Source organism: Ammodytes marinus (genome assembly GCF_949987685.1).
Source record: "Ammodytes marinus genome assembly, chromosome: 21".
Taxonomy (NCBI): domain Eukaryota; kingdom Metazoa; phylum Chordata; class Actinopteri; order Uranoscopiformes; family Ammodytidae; genus Ammodytes; species Ammodytes marinus.
In genome coordinates, this window is record NC_137225.1 from 18,369,646 (window position 1) to 18,387,767 (window position 18,122).

General features: G+C 39.6%; 2 protein-coding genes across 2 annotated transcripts; both read left to right on the plus strand.

Annotated features, from left to right (window-relative positions):
• The first annotated feature begins 394 nt into the window (after positions 1–394).
• On the plus strand, positions 395–2,782 carry mrpl15 (mitochondrial ribosomal protein L15). The gene is made up of 5 exons (XM_080050631.1): positions 395–537; positions 702–859; positions 1,400–1,565; positions 2,104–2,227; positions 2,318–2,782. The coding sequence occupies exons 1-5, from the start codon at positions 433–435 to the stop codon at positions 2,653–2,655; spliced, it is 891 nt and encodes a 296-aa protein (XP_079906757.1). The 5' UTR covers positions 395–432; the 3' UTR covers positions 2,656–2,782.
• A 6,819-nt stretch (positions 2,783–9,601) lies between these two features.
• Positions 9,602–10,945, plus strand: sox32 (SRY-box transcription factor 32; the record flags this gene model as incomplete). The annotated part of the gene is made up of 3 exons (XM_080050072.1): positions 9,602–9,908; positions 10,158–10,428; positions 10,582–10,945. 3 exons carry the CDS (start codon positions 9,602–9,604, stop codon positions 10,943–10,945), a joined length of 942 nt encoding a protein of 313 aa, XP_079906198.1.
• Between the last annotated feature and the right edge of the window lie 7,177 nt (positions 10,946–18,122).

Genomic DNA, 18,122 nt, shown 5'->3' on the forward strand with positions numbered 1-18,122 from the left:
GTCAAAATAGTTTTTCTTATTTGCTCTGTTTACCTAAAGACGTTATTATATGTGACTTAATAATAGTTGATAACATTCACCATAAATCCCTACGTTGAATGCTTAACTGCTCGGGAATTTACGTAGTACATTTTGACAGACGAACATTTATTTTGAAGAGTTGCCGATTAAACCTAAATTAAGATGTTACTTAGTTACGTTGTAGTTACTTAATTTAGTAACGTATTTACTTGTTTCGCCTTAACCGTAATGATACCAATATTCAATCACATTGGTCAGAAATACCAAATTAAATATCTCAGTACTTTTTAACTGGCGTGCTTTTATTTGGAAACTTTGCCGAACTTACACATTGAGTACTTCCGCGTTCATCCATCACGTGACCAGTGTGCCCTTGATTTCGGCTAATTTTGACATGTGAGAGAAAGAAACATGTCTTTCCCTAAAAAGCCAGGCGGTAAAGCGTTGGACGTGTTGCAGAGTCTTCCGCGGATAACTTTAGCAAACCTGCGGCCTGAACCGGGATCCAAAAAGCCGGTACGTTTTCAAATGTGTCACCTTTATTACAGTTATCTTTAGCAGCTAGCCTAGCTAGTTAGCCTGTAATGTTATACAGTGGAGACTGATGCTAAGCAGATGCTAAGCCCCTGTCTGTTGTTGTGATAAGCCATGCAGTGTTGCTTCATGTTGTTTTATTCCAGGAGAAAAAGCGGGGCAGGGGGCAGTACGGGGGCAACAGAAGCGGCCGAGGACACAAAGGAGAGCGGCAGAGGGGCACCAGGCCTCGGCTGGGGTTTGAAGGGGGTCACACTCCCTTTTATCTGTCCATTCCCAAATATGGCTACAATGAAGGACACAGGTAAAAAGCTTTTCACCCTGTTCACGATCAGGTTTATATGTTCACACCTGCAAGGAATTTGCCTTGGTCAGATGAGGCACACAATAAATGTAAACATAGAGAACATAAGGGCAAATCAAAGTCTATGGTCAAAGCACTTAAAAATACTATATTATACGTACAATATTATAGAGAGAAATATGTGCAATTATCAGGTTTAATCCTCATAAACATTATCACAACTCAAATAATTTCTTAATATAAGTTTAACAACTCTGTCCCACCACTTTGAGTTTCAGTCTTATATTAGTAAAAATTTGGTGGTAACATTCATTCATATCAACAAAGCCTTCACATCTATGCACTTGCTTTGGTCCAACATCAGGAAGAAAGACCCTTGATCATTCTCTAAAATGAGGTCTAACAGAAGAAATAAAAGTACATTTTCTTCCAAGATGTTTGTGTTTTGTACGTTGTCTTTAAATTCAGGGTTTGGACATATACAGATTCTGGCTATCACAATTTAATTTTCCCAATTAACAACAATGTTTGTGTGGTCAGCCGCCGTCCTCAGTACCAGCCGCTGTCACTGAAACGACTGCAGTACCTGATTGATCTGGGACGAGTGGACACGACGCAGCCAATAGACCTGACCCAGCTGGTCAACGCCAGAGGAGTGACAATCCAGCCTATGAAGAGGGACTATGGAGTTCAGCTTGTCGATGAGGTAATGCTTAAAGCTTTTTGTCCATCGTGGAGTTTTTCCACACCTAACATAAATCATAGTTAGAAAGTTGTTTTCTCATCTGTAGTAGTCAAACAAACACTTGACCCTCCAGTTACTGTTGTGTCTCTTTAGAATTATAACAAAATAAAAAATCATTCAGTGACAATTAGAGAAAATTTCCCCTCTGGGATTAATATAGTAGTTATTTTGAGTTAAGTTGTGATTCGGAAAACGTACATGTATCTCTTCTTGGTAATGATAAGTGGGCATAGAAGATGGATGGAGGCTGTAGTGAATTCTTTATGTAATTTAAAGTTAGAAAGGGTCCAAATTGTAGGATTTAATTGCTGACTAATTCAGGCAGCTGTTTGGTATTTAGAAAAGCAGGTCACCCTGTGGCTCTTGAATAATCTTGTGCCAGTAGGTGGCACCACATAACAATGTTCCCCTTCCATCACAGATCAAGAAGTTGTTTTGACCCCTGTTTTTTTAACAGAAATTCACCTCTCATGTTTCATGTGTGCTCTCTCTGTTTCAGGGTGCCGACACCTTTGCTGCAAAAATCAACATTGAGGTTCAGAGAGCTTCTGAAGGAGCCATAGCTGCTATTGAGCGGATGGGAGGCATCATTTCCACCAGTTTCTACGATCCAATAAGTCTTGGTAACTAATTAATTATCAATCACTTACATTATATCCCCCCTCTTGTGTATTTTTAGATAATAAGCCTGATAAATATTCTCTTCTCTGAAGGGATTCTGATTAAGCCCGTTCCATTCTTCATGCGTGGGCAGCCCATTCCAAAACGAATGTTGCCCGGGGAAGAAATGGTCCCGTATTACGCCGATGCCGAAAACCGGGGTTACTTGGCAGACCCGAAGAAAATCCGGCAGGCCCGGTTAGCCCTGGCCCAGAAGTATGGATATATTTTGCCAGACATTTCAAAGGACGAACTGTATCACATGCTCTCCATGAGGAAGGATGTCCGACAGATCTTCTTTGGCCTCGCTCCAGGCTGGGTCGTTAACATGCCTGAGAAGAAGATCCTAAAACCCACTGATGAGAAACTGCTGAAATATTACAGTTCCTAGGTGTGAGGAGGAGTAAGAAAAAAATAAATCAATGTTTATGTACAGTATCTTATGGCAAAAATCAAGTGATGTTAAAAACATGTGAAAAAGTCTGACATGGTTCAGTTTTTTTTATTAAAGTTGTGGAAAAGTATTGTCTAACTTTATCTTAAACTACATGTTTAAATATACTGGTGTTATGTCATTAGAAGGAATACATAGTTGGTGCATTTAGATTTATACAGTATATCCCTGCACCACATTCATGAGTATTTCTTTGCATTTTGAGTGGCTGACGGCCTCTTGTGGAAGCCCGGCCGGCCCGTGCGGCGCGATGGAAGGAACGTGAACTGTAACAGGTGAGGGGGAAATAAGGAAAATAAGATAACTCAAAGAATGAAAACAGGAAACAGATGCCTAGTGATGTGTTTTACTTGTGAAATGGGTTGCCTAGGCTCTAGAAGGGGAGTTTGAAATTAGTCATAGGCAGCTGTATCCTGGTTTTGACGTTCAAAAGATCCCTCTTCCCCCCCTCCTTCTGGGATACAATCGCAGGCAAAACTCATACATACAGCTCGGACTGCTTTACAGACGTAAAAATGCCATGAACATATGTTTATGCTTTGAAATTACTCAGATTAATCTTTGTCTAGTTTCACACTTCAAGATGTCACCCACCTTCTCAAATATCACACTGAATTTACATATTTCCACTCCTTTTTTTGTAATACACAGTGAGTGCTGTGATTTTAAAAATTAAGGCCCTACTCTTTTAATGTAAAACCTCATTAAGATTTTGAGATATTACACATCAACACCCTACCCGTAGCAGAATATACTCTCGTGGCTTTTGGCTGGATAATGGTCCCCCCATGTATTAACGCTTGTGTTTATTTTCTGAAGTCAAAATGGCACAATCACTATAAATAACTTGGTATTTTACGCAGATATTGTCTTAAGGGACGCTGCCATAGAATTTCTGCTGGTATAAAAACACTTTATCAAAGGAAGCATATGTTTGTGTGTGTGTACGCAAAGACTGCGAGCATTGTGTTTCTATACAAAGTCCCCCACTGCCCATATTGCTTTGGTGGTAGGCACGTCTCAATTATCATGCAGGAATAAAAGTAAAAGGTTGTAGGTACGTGTTGCGTTAAATTGATAAATCAATTTAAAAATTATTTCAAATTTAATTTCAATTCAATTTAAAAAAAAATTATACGTAGGCTCTCACATAGTGACAGAAAATTGTGTTCAGTTTGAGGCCCACAATATAAATACAACATAAAGACTCACAGTAAATCACAAAAACAGTACAATAAAACAGTAAAAGCACATGTGTAAAGCGAGGCTGGATTAAAAAGGGGTTGTCTATTTGGTCTTGTTTAAAGTGCATATTGCAGTGGGAAAAGAGTTCTTATTTCTTAGTTTTTGTCAATTTCATAATTTGTTGCCACGAGAGACAAAGGTCACTCTTTGATGACTTTGCTTGCAGTTCCCTGAGCGTTTTCCTGTGACTCAAGTATCCATTAAACTACACAAGTAGTGGATACATACACAGCCGGCCCTGCCAGGAAAACCAGCCCAAATCCTTACAGCATAATACTTTAAATAAATCACGCCACAGGAAAGAAACAGCACAATCATTGTTTATGGCAGAACCACAGGGCTTATCTTCAAAGCAGCAGATCCTTTTGAATTTCTATCAGGTCTCAGACAAGCAAAGAAAAAAAGGAGAAGAAACCCCCAGTGCGCTTACAGTAGAAACTCTCAGAAAGTGTGCTAAGGAATCAAATCAAACCCAATTTCTCCCATCAATTACAATCCACTCATTGTGGCTAAAAAGATTTGTTAGTCTGTTTTAGGGAAACATTTTATTAATGGTTTTCTGCTCCAAATGATCTAATGTCTGAGTCTAACCAGTTCACACTATTTAATTAAACCTTGCTGCTGGAGCTGGCCAGATTGTTTTGTGTTATCTGCCGCCTTGAATGAGCCGTTTAAGACAGACACAGATATCATGGTGTCTCACAGGTCTCAGTCTAGGTCCAGTTCATAATTAAGGCTAATTACAGCTAAATACAGGCCTCTTCTCTCCTCTGTCTGCCACAGACAGACGTGTGGATCAAGCACACCCTTATAAATATGCTGTAGAGGAACATGAAGACAATTTGGGTCCAGAAGCATTAGATGAAGCATTTGGCTGTGGGCAGTGAGTCAAACTAACTTCTAAAGCCTGTCTGGACGATAGAAGAAGTGGAGGAGGACGTATTCAAAGCTCTTATCAGTAGAATACAATTCCTAATTTGCAAAGAATAGTGCTGTTTCTTTTTGTCTGCTTGAGTGGAGCTTTGCCTCGTTAGCTCAGTCTGCATCATACAATTGAGTTAGTTTTAAGGGGACAGAAAAAGGAGCTAGACAGAAGATTAGATCGATGTTTTTCCTTGAATGAATCAAAATTGTGGCCTGTATGTCACAAGTAAGTGCAAGTTGTTTGTCATTTACTGACTATGAATGACTATTGTGTTGGGGACTGCAACTCGTGATTATTTTCATTAACGACTGTTTAGACTAAAACATCTTAGGAAATAGAGAATAAAATAAAGCCCATCGAAAAGTAAAATAAGACATGAATAGATTTAAAACATATAATTTCCTTAGACATATATTTTAACCAATCTCCTGTTACAAGACACTTCCACTACATAACATTCCTGTTTGCAACATAACTTTAATATATCTTTCATTATTATGTATTCACTATTAATTTATGTTGCTTCTTAGTTTACTTGTTTGAAATTAACCTATTTTAGCAGTCATGTTCTAAGTTCTACTAATGTCATGTTCAAAGGTCTCTTTAAGTCCAAAGGTCAAAAGGTGACATATTTATATTGCTTGTTTTGCACATATTACACTACAATTATAAACAAATTACAGGTTACATTTATAGTGGTATAAACCAGAGAAAAGCAGTGAAACTTCACATTGTTTGAGGCTGGAAAAGGGGTTTGGCATTTTGTTCTTGATAGAAATGAATGATTAATCAGCTGTCACAACCTTTAGCATTTCATAATTTCATCTTTAAAATGATGTCATAAGTATATTTTTTTTAAAGGGCAAGACGTTTAGTAAACCCTCAGCCCTCTGCACAAGCCCTCACTCCACCTGGGGTTGTCAGTTTTAAAGTTGTGTTTGAAGTCTGGCTTGAGCCCATGACCTGTTATCTCCACATTTAGAGGTGGGGGCATCATTGTGTTCTGCTAATGAGGCTGCATTAAGCCTGTCTACACCAGGGGGGCATGTAATCCTCTCAGCTGGCCCTGACGTATAGGGGCCGGGCCGGGAAGGGCGCTGTTTACACGGGGCGGTGTGCAGGCTAGCACCCAGGAGCCCTCTTTGTGGGTGCCTCTGGTCAAACATGTGATTAAAAACAGTGGAGGTGGAGAAGACCGCTGCATAGAATGGTGTCTGAGTCCTGACACAGTGTATCTTTGCTGTTGCTGGGCGCCTGCTGTGCCCCACACAATACAATACAATACAACACAATGCAATACAGCCCCCTCGCCGCCAAAGATCATGGTCACACCACCTGACACAACAGCATTATAACCCCCTTCACACCTTCCGACTATGAAGAAACAATGCAGCTCCTTCTGAATGAACCACTGTAAGGAAAGTTGGTGGGATGGCACTGAGGAGGCTGAGGTCCAGGTTGGAATACAGTGCTTCATTATCACAGTCCTGCTGCTTTTAGACTCCTGGAGTTTTCTGCTATTTTGTCTTCTAGGATAGACTTCTCTATGTTGGCCAAATCCTGCACCAAACATGCATTATGAGAGAGAACAGAAGAGTTTATAGGGCTCAGCATCCTCATTGGCAAAAATGTGGGCTCAGGTGATCCAGTATCCCTTTTTTTATCCAAGTGCTCTTGAATCCAGCTAATATTCAACTCCTAACATCATCCAGAGTTGCCAAGAATCCACATGAAAACCTTTTGTAAATCCTTAATTTGGCTTGCTGTGCTCCTGCAGGTCTTCGCTGCACACACAGCTCTACCTGTGTCATCAGCATGCCCATCACTGATCCAAAATGAAGAAGAACAGGAGAGGAGAGGAGTGTCCCATATATGAGTTCTGTCCAACACAATGGCACATTGTGATCAGAACAATCCCTATTCACAATGAACTGTGCCCATTTAACTGTTTGGCTGTGAGACAATGCTATGATATATCCTACTGTCACCTCATTGATTAGGATTCATTAATAAATACAGGGCGAGGATTAAAGGACAAGTTGCATGTTACATGTTTGTTTGGTGTTTTGTTTAATAATATATGTCATATCATGAATGTACCGTACCATTTTTTTAATATCCAGATTTAAATCCAGATATTAACTTTCACCTTAAATCACTAGCATACTGTCTAATATTAGCCGACTGAAGTCAACAGTGGGGCTCAGCCGAAACTAATGTTATTGTATTCACGCTGCGCCGTTCAAGCTAATTGATTAAAGCCATTAGTGCCTTTCACAGCGAGTTGGAGCGCGCGTCGCTTTTAACGCAGCGGATGTGGATTCAACTTGTAATTCTGACAACATGTGAAGATGAAAGAGACCCCCCTTCCTTTACCAAACACTTACAAGCAACAGGCCACCATGTTTTATTTATTTGAAATAATTCTAAATATAGGCCAGGTCATTTTCACAGACTTCCATAGACTTTTCTGAAAGTGTAATGTTATCTCTTGCCACTCAAAGCCGCCTGCAACATTATCAGTTTCAACTGATACGAAATGGTTTAAATCCAGATGAGGAGCACAGTGCCTTAATCCATTCTGTTATTGAATTTGCCATTGTCACCGTATCGATCCTGCTTTTTGATTAAGATATCGAGCTCAATTAGGACTGATTAACTTGGTAAAACAAAGTCCAAAGAAATGCATCCTACGAAGATATTCCTATTAAGCTATTTAACAGTGCATTCGACGTTTCTTTGTGTATTTAACCATAATACACAGTATTTGCACGTTAAAGAGCCCGCATTAAGTGGCTCGTCTGCCGGGACAAAGCAGTGCAGGTGCACTGTATATTGGCCTTATGACAGTCCGTGTATTGCAGCTGTCACCGTAATGACATCTATTGTCTGCGTAATGTTTGTCGCCAGGGCCAAAGAAGCAGATATTCATTGAAACTATAGCCTACGGGGGGAGCGAACACCTGTAATGGCACCCTTTTTATATTTAAACGGATCACACGAGTTTCTGCAGAAATCATTAAGGTTGAATAACTTTTTTACCAATAGCCTATTCTTAGAATATTAATATTGTTTGCTTTAAGAATTGTGCTTTTTAAAACATGTATTTTAATGCCCAGAAATTAGATTATTCTAATATGTATGTATTGCATTGTATTTAGGAGCTTTAACATAAATATTTCCACAACCATGCTATGTCATTGAACTGAAAAGCTAAAGTTTATATGATATATTTTACTTTTATTTCATAATAATCATGGGAGAGTTCTGGTTGTTTTTTCGTTAATGTGCATATTCCGATTTTCAAGTGTTAAAAACGCGAGTTATCCCAAAGTTACTTTTATTTCTCATAATATTTAGAGGATAGTTTTGAGTTTCTTGTTTAGCTGTAGCCTACCATGTGCTGCTTTTTAAATGACATTTTGGACATTTGGGGATCCTGCTAAGGGAATTATAAAGTGCATGCAGAAAGAGACGAACTGCAGCAGTAGACTATAGTTTCTGTGAGTCTGAATCTCTGCTGGTTTTGACTGATTTCAATACACTTTTTGTCTTTTATCGAAGATCAGAACTATGGTGTAGGCTATATTTGTCTCTGCTTTTAATTTGAATGGATTCAAAGTAAGAAGAAAGCAAAGCACTTATTTTATTTAGTTTTATTTTATTGTCGTTATAAAAGTGAGCTCATCACACCCCCTTCCGTGTGTGTGTGTGTGTGTGTGTGTGTGTGTGTGTGTGTGAGAGAGAGAGAGAGAGAGAGAGAGAGAGAGAGAGAGAGAGAGAGAGAGAGAGAGAGAGAGAGAGAGAGAGAGAGAGAGAGAGATTGTGTGTGTAAATATTTGTGCGCGGTAATCGTGTAATAAACTTGCCTTGATCATGTTTGTTTCAGTCCTGTAAAATGTACTTTGATAGAGACAGTGGATGGCCGATAAGAGCTGAGAGCCACAATGTAATTAGTAACCAGCCCAACTTTGATGTTGCCCTATCAATGCCCTGCCTGCCTTTCAGGACCGATTGATTAGATTCCATTTCTCTCTGATAGGCTGAGGTGTAATTAGATTTTTCTATGATGTTTTTTTATTTAGAATCAAAAATTAAACCAAGTTTTTTTTTATCTCCAAAATAAAGTGTCAGTGCAAAATGTATACCGTAGAATAGGCCTATATGAGCAATCAAAAAATAATTGTCTGAAAGAATAAAAGGTCAAATATCACCTCAATATGAACATACAAAGATTTCAAAGTAAGAACCACACAAGTCTTAATCATGATTTTACTTTTCCCAACTTAATAAAAAAAACAAGCAAGTCCATACAATTTTTAGTTTCATATTTATTTTCATGATAAAAATATAAATATTTGGGTAAACTCATTTCTACTCATATATTTTTATAGAGGGACCTACATCTTATTGCATGGTGGCTTATATGGCTCAAATCTGGACATTACATGATGCCATGCTTCACATTATATATAACAACGTTAATTGTAGATTATTACAGACTCATGACTCCTTCACATCTGAAGTTTCACGAGGTCGTTGATTGGGGCGTCAGATCTCAGATGGGCCTATCACCGACCCGAGAAAAAACCTGAATTTCACACCTTAAATCCACTCCTCCCGGCCTCCCATTGGCGGAGCACCCAGATATATCCGTCACCCTGATATCACCCATGACAGCGACCCCAGACCCCATCACCACCAACCGTCGTCATGCGTTTCAGCCACGACACCGCAGCGTTCCAGTTCCGCTCAAACAGCGCCGTGTTTGAAAACGAAGATTCGGCCTCCCCAGACGGTGAGCAGGTGACAGAGGTTGTCTCCCCCATATCGGGGCCCTCCAGTCCCCTGTCCGTGAACTCGGACTCCAGCTGCACCAGCCCGGAGGCCAAGTCTTCCTCAGTGCAACAGAGAGTCAGGAGGCCGCTCAACGCCTTCATCATCTGGACTAAAGAGGAGCGCAGGCGGCTGGCGCACCTCAACCCAGACCTGGAGAACACGGATCTGAGCAAAATACTCGGTAAGGAAGACTTTGATTGACAGCCTGAAATAGTTTTTAATAGGAGCACTTTTTGTTGTGTAGTTTGTTTGGCATATAAATGTTCTCGAACTCCATTTAAACCTCTCTCAAAAATGGATCTAATGAGAACTCAGTTGCATACAATGTTTCAATCATAGCCCCAACTTGTAAAACATGTTAATTCATTACGATTTTTCATTGGCTGGCAATGCTCAATTTAAATCATTAACCCATTGTGTTTTCGTGCAGGCAAAACCTGGAAGGCCATGTCTCTGGCTGAGAAGCGTCCGTACATGCAGGAGGCCGAGCGCCTGAGGGTCCAGCACACCGTCGACTACCCCAACTACAAGTACAGGCCGCGCCGCAGGAAGCAGCTGAAGAAGAGCTCCAAGCCTCCCGGTGCAGACACCTCCTCTGCTTCTTTACCATCTTCATTCTGCAGCTCAAGCTTCACTGTTCCCTACAACCTCACCTACCTCCTCCAGAACCAGCACCACCACCAACAGCAGCAGCAGCAGCAGCAGCAGCAGCAGCAGCAGCAGCAGCAGCAGCAGCAGCAGCAGCAGCAGCAGCAGCAGCAGCAGCAGCAGCAGCAGCAGCAGCAGCAGCAGCAGCATTACACACAAACACCAGTCTACCCAAACTCCCCAGTTCACTTCAACTCATTGCACAGCAGCAGCTATCCAAACACTGCAGTTTATCCAGAATCTGCAGCAGACACCTTCCCTAACCCGCCCTCGTACCCTGCAGAGCCTCAGTTGTACTTTGGCGGTCAGCACCACGGCCTCATGCAGTACGGTTTCCCCAGCCCTGTGGGTCCCCATCATGTTGTGGAGCAGGGGGAGTTGAGAGTGTATGGGGGCCTGCTGTGCCCGGCCGGACCCTCCCTGGAGTTTTACCTGGAGCAGGTCCAGCTGGACATGCTGTACGATCTGGACCGCAGCGAGTTTGAACAGTATCTGGGTCCAGGACCTCACAGGCCAGAGTCAGTGGATCCCACCAGCTGCAGCCACAGAGAGAGACGCACGCTGTCATAGAACTACTAAAAACAAATTGTATTTATTGAAAATAGTTATAAAAAAATATAAATATTTCAGTGTGTCCTGACTGCTGAAAGTGTATATTGTACTTTTTGTTTTTGTCATGTTGTGTTTTAAATGACTACTGAGTTATTATAATGTATCAATAAATAATTAATTAAACTTACAATGTTTGTTTTCTTATTGATATCTGAAATTATGTTTCTATATTGTTGGTGTTAAAAGCCACTCCAGTGATATAGAGTAGCACTATTATAAAGTTGAGACACATTTTATGAAGAATCTGTCGAATCTGATGCAGTAATGCCAAAAAGAAAAACACTGTCTTTTAGTCTGTAGACTGGGTCAATGTTGTGGAAAAAAAGTATCCTACACTTTTCCCATAATGCAACTTTATAGCAACCTCAGTCAAAAAGCTCAACCCCTGTTAGCTCTTACTGGTTTAAATTTGTAATCTGACAGCCCAGCCTGAGATAACCCCTGATGACATCGTCATGGGTTTTCTTCCATGAATCCTAGGGCTGTGAAAATGCACTTTATTTAGACTTTAGGAAACATTTTAAAATCTTTATCTGTATTGGGACTCTTCTAGATTTATTTTTTTGTAAACCATATGGTGTGTACTCTAATGTTAATTTATTGTCAACGTAATTAGAACTTGTTTGTTTATCCTAGTAAAAAATAAAAAATACAAATCTCTTGAGCCACAGAGGGCATCCAATCTAATGATTTCAGATATCTGTCAGATTAAACAAAGTTGGAGCTATACTAGCCGCCCTCTGGCAGAAGCCAAACTGTTGACACACTGTTTTATCTCCATCCCCATGTCTTTCTTGGCTCGGGGAGGGAAGTAGGGTGGGCGCCAGGGGCATAAACTTCCCAACTTCCTGTTTCATTTTGAAACATTTCACAAAGGCTCTAAAAATATGCCCCAAAAAATCGACATATCTCCAAACTCACTCAACTTTGGCTGCCAAATGTTTACCGATTTAGCAAAATGTTTACTTCCCTGCTCCGTATTTTCTGTGTCAGGGCTTCGAGGTCGAATTCTGTCCTGGACAGATATGAGATTGAGGCCCTGCGACGCATTAGGTGCTGCATTGACAAAACCGTTTATGCTTCCACAAGCTTAAAAGAAAAATTTTAATATTTAGCAATTCTTACTTTCTTTGGACGCCTACAACATCAACAACTAAAAGCATGTTCTACTGATCACATAGATGTGTAATTATGAGACTGATCTTTTGACACTAAAGTACATGTTTAAAGAATTGCATCGATTCAAGTGAAATAACAGTCCGAGTTTATAATTTTAGGAATCTTTTAAAGTGATTGTCAAAAGCTAATTGCTTAAAATAAAAAATAGTGAATGGTCATGTAAAAACTAAATTCAGACCTGCTCAAATGTTTTTCGTCTGATGGATCCTCTTCTTTCTATAAATAATTGCTGACGTCAAACAATATGTATTTCCCATACTTCAATGTAGACACACCCTTTGGGTAGATCACACGGTCTGTCCACATGTGTTATTGTTATTACATCTTTTTATGTACTGATTGTTGCTAATATTAGAGGTTTCATTTACAGTATCTTAAAATTCTGCATAAAAATGACTGATTTATTATGTTTTAACAAATAGAAAGGGGAACAACATTTGTTTTTATTGCACTGGCAACAATTTATTATCAAAAACTTTTGTATTCAATGGAAATATTCAGCATTCACAAAAACTGGTCATTAAAGCCTCTGAAACTAAACTAAATCATACACAGACTGTATTTAACTTCTTGGAAGGAGGCCATCTGAATACTTCAGAGCATCTTGGCAAACTTTTTTGGTTGCAAGAGATGTCTTTAAGTGGGCTCCACCAAACAGTTGAGGGGACGGTCGTAAGCAGCATTTTTGGAAATGAGTCTGCAGAGAGGGAAGTGTTATTCACCAGTGACGGAATCCAGATGTGGAGGTGTTGGGAGGAAATGGATGAGCAGCGAGCGGCCGAGGGAAGGCTGACCTGAGAGCAGAGGAGCTGATTAGGAAAGTGAAAAGCTGCTGCAATTCCGACGACCACCTGAATAAGCGGAAGAAAATCTGACGTCAGATCAATTCCCATGGCAGTGTTGCAAAACACGCTGCGATGTGCAACGCAGGAATGTTCTGCAGTGCAAAATAATAATGCGAAATACACATAATGATGATGATAATGTGGAAATATCACCGGTTTGTGTGTGTGTGTGTGTGTGTGTGTGTGTGTGTGTGTAAGAAGCGGTCCTTGTTTTTTCCCCCTTCCTTTAGTGACTTGAACCCAAAGCTGTTAGTTCAACTTGTTGTTTTTCTCAAACTTCGGCCCCTAAGCAACAATTAATGACCAGTTGCAGGAACTTCCTGAAGGAAAAACAACGGGATGATATCAGTGTTTCAGGTGAAAATATCATCAGCGATAAACAATGATGGAAATGGCAGCTGGACAAATCAGATATCTTTTGTTGCATTTAAAAAACATCAAATATTTATAAGGATGTGTCTTAACAAGCTTCTGGTTTATGAGAGTATATAAAAACAACTGAAAGCTGATCTGTCTTTTTGCAGTAAACGTGTGTTGAGGTGGTATTTCCTTCAGTAATGCAAAACGTCCTCTTTGAACTTTTATTCAGCGTCACTATAGTGGCCAAGATGTCATTTGTCACTAACAAACAAAACCACATGTTCTCCGGTCACTCCTCAGTTATTTTCAGAAAAATGACTGCAACCAAATGATAAACCGTTCCTAGATTAAACAGGTTTTTCTTGGACAAAGTTATGTCGTCTCCTACAGAGTTATTTCTGTGATCATTCCAGGAATGGACGTCTGTATCAGAAATGTGCAGCAAAGCTCACAGAGGCTGGATTGTGCTTATCACAAAGAATGTGAAGAATCTCAACTTGTCAAACACGCTGAAATTCAGAAGGAAACATTCCTCTGGTCCATGAAATACTTTCCTCGTTAGAGATTAAATATGTAAATATGTCATCTCTGTATGTCCAATATTGACATGACAAATACTTGGGGTTTATATTAACGCCAAAAATAGATTTGAGCTCACTTACCTGTTACATATTTGAGATTTTGTGTATGCCATAATTAGGTTGTTTCTTGTCATCAATAGCTTCCTGTCCTGAGTGCAGTTTTGGTAAATGTTCGAGGCTGCTGTCTGCAGATAATGCTCATCCAAGTATTATTATCCTGCAGGGAACGTCTGCTCTGTCTGGGGCTGAGGAGGAAGCTCCAAACAGGAAGAGCCCTGAAGTGAGACACTCGACAGTTTCTTATTTAGAAATAATAATGCATAGAGAGAAGATTTCAGTGTTTACCTTCTGAGTCTGGAAAATGTCATTTCAATAAAATAAAACCTTCAGACATTCCCATGAAGCTCATAAAAAGAGAAGGAGTTTCTGGTTCAATTCAAAGCGTCCGTCTGATCACTTCATTATGTCTCCTCAACCTCTTATCAAGCACTAATAGGGCCTATCAGATTACGATAACCTCATCAGCAGTTTCATCTGTGTGTCTCACAGGTTTTGCATCTTAGAAGTTGTGTTACTTCAGACCTGGATGTGCAGACTGTAGTGTTGCTCAAGGACACTTAAAGGGTCAGAGTTTTTCTACTACCTCTTCTGGTTTTGTTTGACCTCAGTTTGAAATATATGCCTCTTAAATTTCTGCAATCTGTCATTTTGTTTTTGTGGTGCTTACATCACAAAATGTGGCTGCACTTATCTTTCCAAAAACACTTTTATATTACTATTACAATCTAACTCTATGGGCACAGTATTCACATCGCCCCTGTGAATATCAAACTATTTCATATAATTTAATATTATTTTTGTATACATTTCACTTGTGTAGTTGGAGCTAATTCCACTACTTTATATGCTGCTGGTTTGTTTAATTTACTGTATAATAATGTCCACATAATACCGACAACCATCTGCATGTATGGAAATTTAATTGGGTGAAATAACCCTTCAATGTCTTTTGTGGTAAATGAGACGGATGGGGTTTCATTCTGATGTGCATAAAGTCACAAAGAGCAACTGTTTGTGTTTATTATGACAAGAGACAGACGGTCGGTGACGGCCAGACACATGATTACTGTAGCAGGGTCGGACAGACACACTGAGGAGAATGGAGCTGCTGGGTGTGTCCCCGCAACCTGCTGGGCCGATACAATACTCTATCAGAGTCTCTTGGCAAAGACACTAACGCTTGTCAACAAACACTCAGGGGATGATTAACACATACACAATCCTCAAAGGGTTTGTTTGTCTCTGGCCTGTTTTCTTATCTCAATCTTTAGACATATAGGCTTTTATGATCCATTATGATGTTTATGTACTGTACATGTGTGGAGGTGTTTTAATATGAAACAGGCTACCTTCAACTGAATGAAATGTGGCGTGTTGTTCAGAGTCATTCCTCCCAGATTATTTTGTGTGGAAATAACGTCACAGCTTCTTCCTCAGTGTCTCCTGGTGCTCTATGACTCAGCTGGCGAGTATGCCAATGAGTGTATCTGGTGTGTGTGTGTGTGTGTGTGTGTGTGTGTGTGTGTGTGTGTGTGTGTGTGTGTGTGTGTGTGTGTGTGTGTGTGTGTGTGTGTGTGTGTGTGTGTGTGTGTGTGTGTGATATGAGTGATATGAGAGTGAGCATAACTAAATGATCATTCCGGATACCTCACTGAGCATCACTTCTCAAAACTATTTCAGTCTGCCTACAAAATTGTGTTTTAATCTTTGTCAAAGTGCATGTCCGTTACTGTTCACCACCGTTTTCACTGGAATACAACAGCAGAGTCATTACCAGGAATTCAAATAGTTTATATTTACTTTGCACTCGTTTGCATTTTTGATACATTGTTGAGACCCTGTGTGTCTTTTGTTGCTATCCTTTTAAGCGTTCTCTTCTCATACAACACACATAAAGATTACATTAATAACACTGGCAAACTTAATATTCTAAATTAATTTGAAACAATGCATCCTTCAGACATAGGTTGACAAACATGTTACATGTTGAACTTTGGTGCTCATGTTTATTAATGTGTGCTGTCCCTTTTAAATAAAGAAATCTAACAAAAGCAGCTCCTCATTTCCATCCAGCAGCCATGGATTACAGCTAAAATGCCAACCGTTTTCGTTAGCTCTATATAGCTATTTAAGATAACGTTACCCTCATGATCTGGATGAAAATTTATATTTTCTACTGACTTTTAAATGTTTTTATCTGACTTATTTTAAAATGACCTCGGAAGTAATGCTTGGCTCACTTTACTGTACTGTAGGTTGTAAGCCAATTAGCCGAACCATTGCAGTTTAGAGCAGATAAACATGCTCTTTAATCCAATCCTTACACTTCTACCATCAACACTCTTTACATGCCAAATATAACACTTATTACATCCCCATGCACGCCATTATTGTATTAATCCAGTGATTCTTGAGAAGTGGGACAAAACAGGGTGCAATGTTGAAAAAATACAAACCCTATGTTTCGGCAAATTGAATTACATGTATGTATCCAACATATACTAAGCTACTGAGCTAAGCTTTGACACAACCTCCCAGCTTTTGTTTTATTTACCGTCATTGGCCTATCACCACCGTCAGATGTCAACTCCGTCAGATTTCCTGTCTGACGGTGTTGACATATTTAACGTTTCTTAAACATAACAAATGGAATTTATCTAGTAGCCATTTGGTTTTTCTGTTGATGTTAGGTGCTAGTATGAACTACTTCAGGAAATAAAATTATCAAAAAATGTCAAATAACTTCTTCGGAAATTTTAAGTCGGTGTTGACATATCATGGTTGTGACACAGGACTTTCAAGATTCGGAATGTAAAATATTCTAAAACTACAACACTTATCAGATAAAAAAAGCTATTTTTAATCATCAAAGTACATTTTTAATAGGTTTTATTGCATATGAAAGATTGAAACCTTCTCTGAGGACACACTGTTTTGGACGTTGTGAGAAGATAACAAGTGTCATATATTGACATAATAATGATAAAATTAAATTTAAGGGGATAATTGTGCTCCAGACATTCTATTCTTAATCCCCAATAACATCTACAATCTTAAATATTTTTAGTTTTAAACATAACAGCAGTTACATATGGAAGACGGCCTTTTGTCCCGGTTCTCAAGAATCAGTGAATCTATACTTGTTAAAGCAATTTTATGTTATAGTTAAGTTAAAACGTTGTATTTGCGTGTGTTCGTCAAAGAGGTGAAAATAACTGTGAGTTATGCAAAAACTATATCTGTATGCAGCGGTTTCAAATTTGCATGTAATGTGAGAAAGTGCATGTCTGCTAAATATCATCTCCATACAATGACAGGTTACAGTGGATCCATTATCCCGTCAGTCACTGTCTTCCTCAAGCTTCCTCTGGCGTGTCAGTGGGCACCTGTTAAGTTTGTGTTGACGTTGTGTCTTTAACACCTCTGCTAATTGACTTAGTGGCGTGAAAAAGCCTAACAGCTCACCAGGCCCCCCAGCAGGTAGTGAGTGGACTGTGTGCATGCAGCAGGCTGGTACTAACACCTGAGGGGCAACACATTGTGTGCTAAGCTGCTGCTGTAAAAATCACTTTGGTTATAATGCTCTGATGTGGTGGTTACGGTGGGGAAAAGCTGGAATTTGACATCTAGTCTCCTCAGGATTTATCTGCGGGGTCATGAGATGGTTAACATGATGGGAAAGCAGGAAAGAACGTCTATTTGGATGAAATCATGTTTTTTCTTGCCTCTAGTTTTAAATGCTTTCTCAGCTTGACAATGATCATCTTCTCACAATCAGTAGACATATGAAATGTGTCCTGAGGGTCATAAGCTTTGTTTAAATAAGTTAGAACATGTTAAAGAGGATGGGAATTAGGAGTGTGGAGTGATGATGTGTTTGCAGGTGGCCGGTCTCTAGTCAAAGCTACAGCGACATTATGAGGTCAAAATTATGGCACAAACAAGATTTAAGATTTAAGAACTTAAGACTTAAGAAGAAGGCATTTAAGAACAGAACAAATTAAGCAAAGTATGCCTAATTCACCTTTAGTCCCGTCTATAAAATTGATCTTCATCCCCAACTAAATGAGACAAAAACGTTTCTATCAACCCATAGAAACAAAGCCCCAT

Excerpts from the sequence above, each read along its gene's own strand:
- mrpl15 (XM_080050631.1), top strand. The coding sequence starts at position 433 with ATGTCTTTCCCTAAAAAGCCAGGCGGTAAAGCGTTGGACGTGTTGCAG. Across the intron at positions 1,566-2,103 it reads GAGTTCAGCTTGTCGATGAG|GGTGCCGACACCTTTGCTGC; the intron begins GTAATGCTTAAA and ends TCTCTGTTTCAG. Across the intron at positions 2,228-2,317 it reads CTACGATCCAATAAGTCTTG|GGATTCTGATTAAGCCCGTT; the intron begins GTAACTAATTAA and ends TCTTCTCTGAAG.